This window comes from Montipora foliosa, chromosome 13 (assembly GCF_036669935.1).
Source record: "Montipora foliosa isolate CH-2021 chromosome 13, ASM3666993v2, whole genome shotgun sequence".
In the NCBI taxonomy this organism is placed as follows: domain Eukaryota; kingdom Metazoa; phylum Cnidaria; class Anthozoa; order Scleractinia; family Acroporidae; genus Montipora; species Montipora foliosa.
The window spans coordinates 40,278,083-40,288,082 of NC_090881.1; the positions used below are offsets into that span (position 1 = coordinate 40,278,083).

At 39.4% G+C, this 10,000-nt stretch overlaps 1 protein-coding gene across 1 annotated transcript in view; it reads right to left on the minus strand.

Moving 5' to 3' along the window:
- Positions 1 to 10,000, minus strand: part of LOC137982324 (hemicentin-1-like) — a 132,533-nt gene that overhangs the window by 105,272 nt on the left and 17,261 nt on the right. Inside the window, exons 3-4 of the mRNA XM_068829400.1 lie at positions 8,391 to 8,654; positions 4,001 to 4,267 (exon numbers count right to left, since the gene is read on the minus strand). Coding sequence (XP_068685501.1) covers positions 4,001 to 4,267; positions 8,391 to 8,654 — 531 coding nt within the window. The remainder of the gene's footprint in view (positions 1 to 4,000; positions 4,268 to 8,390; positions 8,655 to 10,000) is intronic.

Here is a 10,000-nt window from a genome sequence, read left to right on the forward strand (position 1 = left end):
TTGTTCAGTATCCAATTCGCTTGCCATTATTGAGCTTCATAAGGGTACATTTTGTTCAAAGATCCACTAAAACGCCATTCGCGTTACATGACTTTCGACGCCATTGCCGGTTAAGTTAATCGTTCTACTGTGTCCACCAGAGAAATCTACGCATTTCCCACTACCCTCTCCATCCTACGAAAATACGCGTAGAAGGCTCTATGCACAAAGCCACCACTTAGCAGGGGAGTGACAGGCAAGACTTTTACCGACACGGAAAAAAATAAAAAAAATAAAGAAAACGAAAAATAAAAAAAAAACGACGAAATTAAAGACAGATTCCGACTGGGTTTGGCAACCCAGTAAAAAGATTATCAATGGAAGAGGCCCATGTATGGGGGATGTGTTCTTTCACCTCATGATCTCTTCACACAACTTACAACTCGTGACTTTATTTACAAACAAATCATAATTATACAATCAAGTCCACAGACGTACCAGCTCGTGATGTGACAGATCGTCTTTATCCGTTCAACGTAAAAAAAAAGAGTCTTATTAATGAACTTTATTCCACTTCGTCTGTGAGAACGAGATCATTTACATTTTGGTGTATTTCATTTAGACACACCAGCTTGGCTCGGAACCAGAATCGGCAAGAAAGGACAATTTTCAAACAAGATCTCCAACAAATTACCTGGCTGTACGTGCTCTAAACAAACTTCTGAGACACAAGCTAGTGGTATTTCTCCTCACTTTTACGAGTCGGAACCAGAATCGGCAAGAAAGGACAATTTTCAAACAAGATCTCCAACAAATTACCTGGCTGTACGTGCTCTAAACAAACTTCTGAGACACAAGCTAGTGGTATTTCTCCTCACTTTTACGAGTACTCAGTGTGATTAGTATTACGTGTTTATAACATAAGGGCAAAATTGTCTTGTCACTGTGGAAGCACATCGAAAAATAGTTAAGCAAACAGAGTAAAAAAAACTTTTGTTCGCTCGCATTTTAAAGCCAAATAAACGAGGCAATTATTTTTTTTATGTCCAATAAGAATACAGATGATTGCTATTTAATTGCAGTTGAGAATAAAAATTCGAGTTTCATTCCTGAACAAAGGAAAAAAACAATTAAACAAATTTTTAAAAATTTGCACCCACTTGAAATAACTCATCCGTAAAAATAACAAACGGTTTAGTGTTCAAGAAAATAATTTGTGGAGTAACTTATTCCACCAAGTTTGAGCTATTAAGCTTACTGGTATACTGCTTTGTCGTTCTCGTTCTCTTTCTCTCTTCTTTCGTTTCTGCTCCTCTGTCATAGGCCTTCCAGGCATCGTGCAACCTTATCAGATTCAAAATTAAAACTTATGCCAAAAATTGCAATAAGGCAGAACAAGAAGCAATTCCAAAGAAATTTTAAAAAGTCACTTGGCTTTAAGTTTATATCCCTCCAATGCTTGACTTGAATAACTACATAGCCACCAGTGTGTCCTGATCACAGATATATTATGTCAAACCTGGATTGAAACCGGCGAAAAATGCAGGGAAAAAATATTCTCCAAACCGTTTTCTACCTGAACACGAAAGCGTCGACTGCGAAGAGCTCTTGTTCACGTAGTATGTCCGTGTAGCCGCGTCGAGCCGCAGAAAGCGCGCGAAAAAATAAGCCTCGTTTACTTTCAGGTGTCTGACCTGGCTGACTTCGAGGAGCCCGCGCCCGTGATATGGTCACGTGATGCTGGTCCCATTGGCATACATGGAGGGGTGGACTTACGGTCGTACGGTCATAGGGTGACCAAAACCAAACTTTCAGATGGGCTATCATATTTTCTTAACTATGGTGCTCCGCTATAAAGGATTAAAGACGTTTATACATTAGTCTTTCAAATATTCGGTTGAAAACAGACAATAACGATATTGGACGATAATTGCTTGGATCAGTTTCGCCACCCGTTTTATATACCGGAACTACTTTAGCGTGCTTTAATTGGCGAGGATACGTTCCACACAAAATAGATTTATTCATTAGTCGAGCCAAAGCAGAAGATATCACATGGCGTGCGGACTTGAGAAGACGAACTGGACAAGAGTATAGCCCATATGCTTTACTTGATGGAGTACTCAAAATTTCCATTTCAATTTCAGAAGTGACAGCATCAAAGTAGAACTGAATTGGGGTACTTTTAATTCCCAAGAATTCAGAATTTCCCGTTGTATCAGCAACTGGAAATTCGGATTAGTTAATGACGAGTTAATTACTTCTTGTCAGATTGTGCTTCGATTATAAGCACGAAATGGCTTTTGCGGAAGATTTCGATCATTTATCCCTTCAAATGGGAAACATTGGACACAAAGAAGAGCAGAAACTTGCGGTTGAGGCTATCCTATCGGGCAAGTATGTTATGGCTTTGCTACCAACTGGTTTTGGCAAGACCAATATTTATGAGAGCTTTGTCTACGGGTGACGAAAATCAAACGCCATCCGATCGTGGTAATCGTTCCTCGTTGCAGCATCACCGACCAGATTGGGCGAACGATTATCTATGGGTAGTTGCCTTCGAGAAGACAGGGAATTTGCTAAAGAAAATGGCTTCAAACAAGTAGTGAGTCATTATTTCTGCAGAACAAACTCTGTCTTCTGACTTCCAAATTTATGATTGACGAGTCGTCCGTTCTAAACTTGAAGCTTGCCAAAACACTCCAACATTCAATTTAACATTTATTCTGCAAATCTGGCAAAAAACCGGAAGACCCTCTCTGCTTACCTTTGCTACCGCTCCTTTTACCGGGCTTCTTTGGAGTTTTGCTCGTTAAATTCAAACTAAATATGATAGTTTTTCCGAATAGTTGATTGAATTCGACATGCACATAAATATTCCCACGCCGTTACTGAAGTAGCCTCCTTCGCAGCCGTTTTTAGGCTCGGTTCGTCCCTCCCCACGAACCGAGCCTAAAAACGGTTGCGAAGGAGGCTATTACTGAAGTTATTTTGAGTGTTTATTAGCCAAAAAAAAAAGGCGGAAACATTTGTCATATCACTTTCACTAATTAGATTAACAGATTTGGTCATTCTGAACACGTCGGTTACAGCAACGCGTGCAGTCCCTTCATTCTCTCCTCTTCCGAAGCCTCCCCCGCTCTTTTCATTCGTTTGCGTGACAAAATACCACTGCCTCAGAACACGAGCCGCTTAACTGATTTATGAAGGGACTGCTCGCAGTCTACTTTAGGAATCACGTTGTTTAATATTCGAAAGAAAAACTCGTACTAGAAGCAAAGAACAAAATAAAATACCTGCACATGTTAATACAGTTTGATTTGATGATTTGAGGTCAATACGTGATATGAGAACTTAAACAGCATCACACCGGCTGATCGCTGAACATGTTTGTTTCCCATGGATAAACGTTTCGCTTGCTTTCTTGCACCACAAAAAAGTCTTTTCTTTAAAATTGTCGCGAACTATTAGCATTCTTCGTTGATCCAGACCTTCACACGGGTGAAAACTTGAATGACGCGAGTAAATTTTCTGCGGGCTCCAATCGATTTGACCACCACTTTTTGCCTTACACGTCGAATTCCATATGTGTTGTACATCAAACACTGCAGTCAAACGTTTTCTCCGTGATCATCTGGTCACAAAATCACTTGCGTGCCGATTCCCTTCTTCACAATGTCGACAAGGCCTGCATTGCCACCCGTCCCTAGTACACATTTGGTAAACCTCCCAGATTCTGGGAGACATGTGACAAGCCTGAACCAGGGAGTTTTCTGAACGACAATGGAGGCAGAGAAGAGAGACCCTGGGAACGAGGTTGGGTCCGAAACTTACTGTACGGATCTCGAACTCGGTTAGTAAGAGGTATTTACGTTACTATAACCAAAGCATGGTAAACAAAATGAAAGTTGGCTATAGAGACAAGGCCAATATACTGTTTAAAGTCCTTAACAGCAGAATGCAGATCTTAAGGTACTGTAAACTGTCAGTTCAAAGTTGAAAATACCTGAGGTTTCCTTACCATTAACAGTGACAGTTCTCGTAGTATTTGCTGTTGACGCAGTATTGTTGGCTTCACAAGTGTACATGACCTCTCCTCCAACTGTTGTTGCATTGCTCCAAAACAGCTCAAAACTCTTGCTTGTGTGCACTAGAATGTTATTCTGAAACAACTGATATGTATGGACAGCAGGTTTCCCTTCAGCTGAGCAGGTAATGTTCAAAGAATCTCCTTTGCAAATGTTTTCCTTAGTGCTTTCAGCTTTAAACATGAAATTCTCTGGTTTGACTAGAAAGTGAACACAGAAAGGGTTTTATAGTGTTGACGCAGTTGAATTGACATTCTGCTTGCACCATTTTTAATTGCCATCAATAATTGGGTCGGTGGAGGGGTTTGGCTCTATTTTACAGTTCAGTTTTTAATTCTCGTTAATTTCTAATTAAGGGTTTCCGACTGCAGAGACCTGACAGTAGAAACAAAACTCAGGGTCTACAATCAGTGCGTCATCCTTCTGATGATTTATGGTAGCGAAACCAGGACCCTGTATCGTCACCACATTAAGCTCCTCAGAACCGTCCAGCAACGACATCTCAGGTCTATTTTTAACATCAAATGGGATCACTTAATCGCAAACGATCTTCCTAACAAAATATATATTCAGATCACTTTTATCGGAAATAGATAGCGTTGGTTGGGCCATGTTGCTCCCATGCCAGAGGAACGGCCATTAAAGGCACTTCTCCATGAAGAACTGGCATAGTGTTCCCGAAGAGTTGGTCGTCCTTTTCTAAAGTGTCTTAAAAGACACTTTAGGCTACATCTTGAAGCGCGAAGTAGTACTTCTCTCATGGAGAAACATTGTAGCAGACCGTCCGGGATTGCGGAGGTTAGTAACAGAGGTTTGCAATAAGATTCACGATGACAGACGGAAGGTCAACACGAAAAAAAGGGGCGACGCATCATGAACGGTAAAGTGCAAGGAAACGAAGCTACTTGGGAAGAACAATCAGTGCTGTTACTCATAATGCAACTTTGCTTTATACCCGTGTCGGGTTCAAGAAGCGTTTGTTTAATTTTTATACAATTGGAATTGAATTACAAACCAAGCTATGCAGTGAATATTTTTAATTTACCCATTTTCTTTTAAAATTCTTGGAAAATAGTCTGACATTTGTTTAATGTCATTGCAGCTATAATTGCCCCAGTGGATACTACAGAGTGTATTTCTTGGAATTTCAACTTTCAAATTCAATGTTGATGATGTATAGATGATGTAGGCATGTCTATGTCAACGGTATGGAAAACAGATTATTTTTATAAACAACAACTTTTGTCCATGTTCCAATAATTAAAAGCTATTCACCGAGGTGGAGGTGGCCGCGAAGCGGCGAGGTAAATATCCACCACGAGCCACCGACGCTGTGGTGAGTAGTTGTTTTAGTATATACTAAAACAGTGAGATAATCCAGCAAAACTGTATATGATTTTAACTCATTTATTCTTGAAAAGATTACAACATTTTCGGGGGCAAATTCCGCGCGAATTGCTCGGAGGTGAATAGCAAAGGATATCCCGAGTTCGAATAGCCAATCAACGCGCGCTTTCGATGCCACCCATTGTTTTAGCATACACTAATATTAATTATTAAATTCTCAAGCTCGGATAATGCAATTCTTGTGCTCTGATTGGTGCACTCAATCTCGGTTATTAGCTCATATACCTCAGTTTGACCTTATATGGTAAATTATTGCGCTTAGCGTTGCTAAACTAACGATTTTTACGCCAAAAAGCGAAATTTCTCTTGGTATAAGGCAAAAAAAAAAAGGGTTTTTGTGGAAAGTTTGGATCAATTTCGAAGCTCCGAATTGCGCGAAAAGGTAAGAAATGTTTTTGTGATGAGCCAGCGTCTGTATAGGTATTACACAGCATCGCATCCTCAAGTTTTTTTTATTTCGCTAGCATTTTCTCCCTTTTTTCGCTCATACTTCGTACTTCTGGAGTTTAAGGAATTTAGTAAGACAATCATTCCATTCGCGCCTGTTGGATATGACACTGGTTATAGCCAATTCGGCGCTACGAGCCTCGCTGGCTATTTACCATCTCATATCTAACGCGCGCTCATGCAGTAATTGTTATTTATTGCCTCTGTTAGATACAGGTTGTTCCTGCAAAGATTCTAGGGCTGCCCCACAGCCACTTCAGGGAGCAGCGGATGACTAGCATGCAAGCTATGCTTGCCTAATTTAGCAGGCTATAGTCTACAGCAGGGCCCGATGTCCAGTCTGCTAATTTAAAATTTTGATGCAACATTTTCTAGCAAGTGTTTTTTTTTTTTTTTTAATGTTGTTTACATGTAACTAATTTGTATGCGAAACTGTTGTGTTAAATATCCACCACTATCCACCACTAGCCACCGACACTAAGGTGAATGGTTTTTTTTAGTATATCCTAAAAGAGTGAGATAAAATAGCATAAAATATGTAGCTTCTTCTAAAAAACATCATGACCCAATTCAAGCCTTGATGAGTCCACAAACCATACCCTATTTCAGACCAAAATTGTTAAAATTTATACCCTATTTCAGATCAAAACCGCAAAACAACCATACCACACCTAAGCAGCCCATATGAGGGATTACCCCCCCCCCCCCCTCCTTCTTCTCGGTATACTAGGAAGAATGGATTTATATTTTGTTTTCCCAAATATCATTCACTTGACCTATCACATAACATTTGATGCTAGTCTAAGTTTTTACTCAGTTTTCTTCCTCAAAACGCAAAGACAGCTGGCCTCTGACATTCTCCGCACTGAAGCGCTTAAGAACAACTGAAACCCAACCCTTTTGTTATCACGTACAACCCCACACTACCTAACCTTGCTGGCATCATTCTCAAACACTCCAACATACTTTACTGATCAGATCGTTGCAAAAACGTTTTCAAAACACTTCCTTAAAGGCTTGTTTAAACGGTTTCAACGTTTGCTTCAACATGCATTCAACACTTTGTTGAACCAAATGTTAGGTGCGTTTGAACAGGTCGTCCAACATTGTTGAAAACGTAAAAAATGTTGAAAGCTTGTTGAAAGCGTGTTGAATCAAGTTTAAATTGGTTTAAACTCTCATTCAACATCTATTCAACTTTTCTTTTATTCTCGGAAATGTTGAATGGTGTTGAAGCCGTTTAAACACTCTGTTCAACAATTGTAGAACACACGCATGCTCACATCAGGCAGCAAAAAGTCAATATGGCGTAGTTTATTTGGACGAGAGAGTCTGGTTTCTAGTTCTTAGCTCCTCCCAACAAATTTCGCAAAAGTGTTGGTTCTTTTGTTACAATAACAATTCTCACCTCCGCTTCGGTGAATAGTTGCTAATTATTGGCAGTATAAACGTTCGAATGCTAGGCAAATGAGCTAGACGTAACCTATGTACTTTACAGGACTGTAAAATCTATTATTATTATCATTATTATTATTAGTAGTAGTAGTAGTAGTAGTAGTATTATTTACTATTATTATTATTAGTAGTATTATTATTAGTAGTAGTAGTAGTAGTACTAGTAGTAGTATTATTATTATTTACTATTATTATTATTATTATAATTATTATTATTATTATTATTATTATTTATCTCTCAGATAGTAAGCGCGCTGTGATTGGCTAAATTAGTGGGCGGTTTGGCAACGGGCGAAAGAACAGCTGCAAAAATCAGATTCCTAAGCAGTTCCGAACTTACGACCTCCGTAATACTGGTCCATTGAGATATTAGAGCTCACTGGAGTACGGCTCGCTGTTCGGCCCTCTAAATCTGTAATTTCGATGAAATCTTCTCTAGCAAGTTTTTCATGTCGTTTCTGTTGCGTAAGCTTGCAAATTTTTCAAGCTGCCAAATACCTCACAAGGCCAAGGAGATTTTTTCGTTTTTCGCATTTTGACGCGACAATTTTGTGGCATTTGAACCTTCCCTTTTCCTTAGATTACTTTCCCGCGCGGCTGATTACCACACAGATATAATAAATATGTTACTAACCTCGTTTTCTTGGTTCGTACTGAAAGTTACGGTTCCTCGTTTTTCCCGTTGATTTATGGCCCGCGCACTTCGGGCTTGGGTCATAAAAATCAACGGAAAATACTTGGTCCGTATAAACTTACAACTCGGATCTCGAACTTGGTTTGTAAGAAATTGTTAATAAATACATTACTAATTATTAGTAATTATTAACAATTATTAAATTTCTATAACAGTCTATAGTTGATAAGTAACGGTAACAAAATTATTAAATGTAAAATATCTATAAATTAGAATCCAGGCATGCTAAATACAATCCTATGAAATACTCAAATGCAACTGACTTAATTTAGCTTCAAGGAGATGTCTTAAAGCTATCAATACAATGAATTAATACTCACAATTTACCACCACAGTGGCAGTCTGGTTAACATCATTTCCAATGCCGTTACTTGCATGGCAGCGATACGTTCCCGCATTTGATCTGTTGTTGGGCAGTACAAAGCTTTCACCAGCAAAAAGTATGTCACCGTCGCTACCGTTATTTACTTTTGTCCACGTGATGTTTGGTTTTGGTTCACCATCTGCAACGCAGTTTAATTGGATTGGAGGGCCACCTTCCAGCACAACTTGGTCCTGAGCTCTTGTTGCGAATAATGGTGGATCTGTTAAAGAATTAGGGTTAAGTTTTAAGAGGAATATACGAACCATCACAAAGTTGACGCTCGATTTAACAAATCCATGTGGCAAAGCTTTTAACACAATGCGATGAAAAGTAATCAATGTTCAGAGCTTTCGTGGTTTGAACTCTTTCACATATTTGATCAGTGTAATGATGGCTCATACTTTCCACTTTCAGCCGCGGTTTCTCTAATCTTTAAAATAGCCATACATTCAACAAAACGCTGTTCGTTTATCATATGACTTATAAGAAATTGAAAAACGTGGAAATTGGCGCATTGCTTTTCCAAGAAAAAAATCATGCTGTTAACGTGTATTTGAGACTTTTTAGGACAACGTCATTTTTAGCCGGATGTTCCACGAGAAGTGGTATTGAAGACCATCCAGAGGAAATAAAATAAAAGTAGTTTACCTAGATGGTAGAAATGCTGCCGAGGGGAAGGGAGAACTTCCAGTATGTTTGCGGTGATTTAACGACGGTTCGTGCGTGGAATTGAAGGGAGATTCATAAGCCTTGAGTGGGGACGGTACCAAATGTGGACCCCCATCTGGACCCTCTTTTAGATCCCACGCGAGAAAAGAAACATGGTACGAGCATGCACTTCTTAAGATGGTTTTAATAAGCGCCGAGTAATGTGGCTGATTGAAATTATTGCCCCTGCAGCCGAAACCCGACGAGGCATAATTGGATCAAAGCTTATAAATGTGTACAGAGTAACAAAAGACTGATAGAATCAATCCGTCTTTGAAAAGACGGATTGTTTGCTTGATACCGAAAAAAATCTCGAAGTTTCACAAGTTGCGGGGCGCAAAGGATCGACAAAATGCCCACAAAGGATCAACGAAAGTGCACCGCTCAGTCACATTGTACCCCACAGGGTGAATTTTTGAGTTTGAAAGTAATTTTATAGCGAAGTAACAACTGTCTGCCTGTGTGGTGCTTCTTAAGTTGTTTGAGCTTCACTTTGAGAAGGATCGAAGAAATCGATTGTAGTTCGCCGGAATTGTTCAATGTGGTAAACATTATAACCCACAAATGATCAGCTCCCAACGCTAGTACCTTCACAGCTCAGTTGGTTAGAGCGTTCAAACCTCGTTGAAGTACTAAATTTGTCAGGCTTCTTTACGCAATTTCAAAAATTGCGTTCATAACTGCGAGGATCATACCTTCACTTGAGTTCTACTTTAGTTTTCGTGTGACTAAAGTACAGTAATATACAGTCACGAGAGAGACTTTTGACTAGATTCAGTTGACCACTTCTTTGGAATGTTTTTCAAAATGACATATTTTATATGAATAGAAGGAACCGGCTATCTGCATACGCTGATG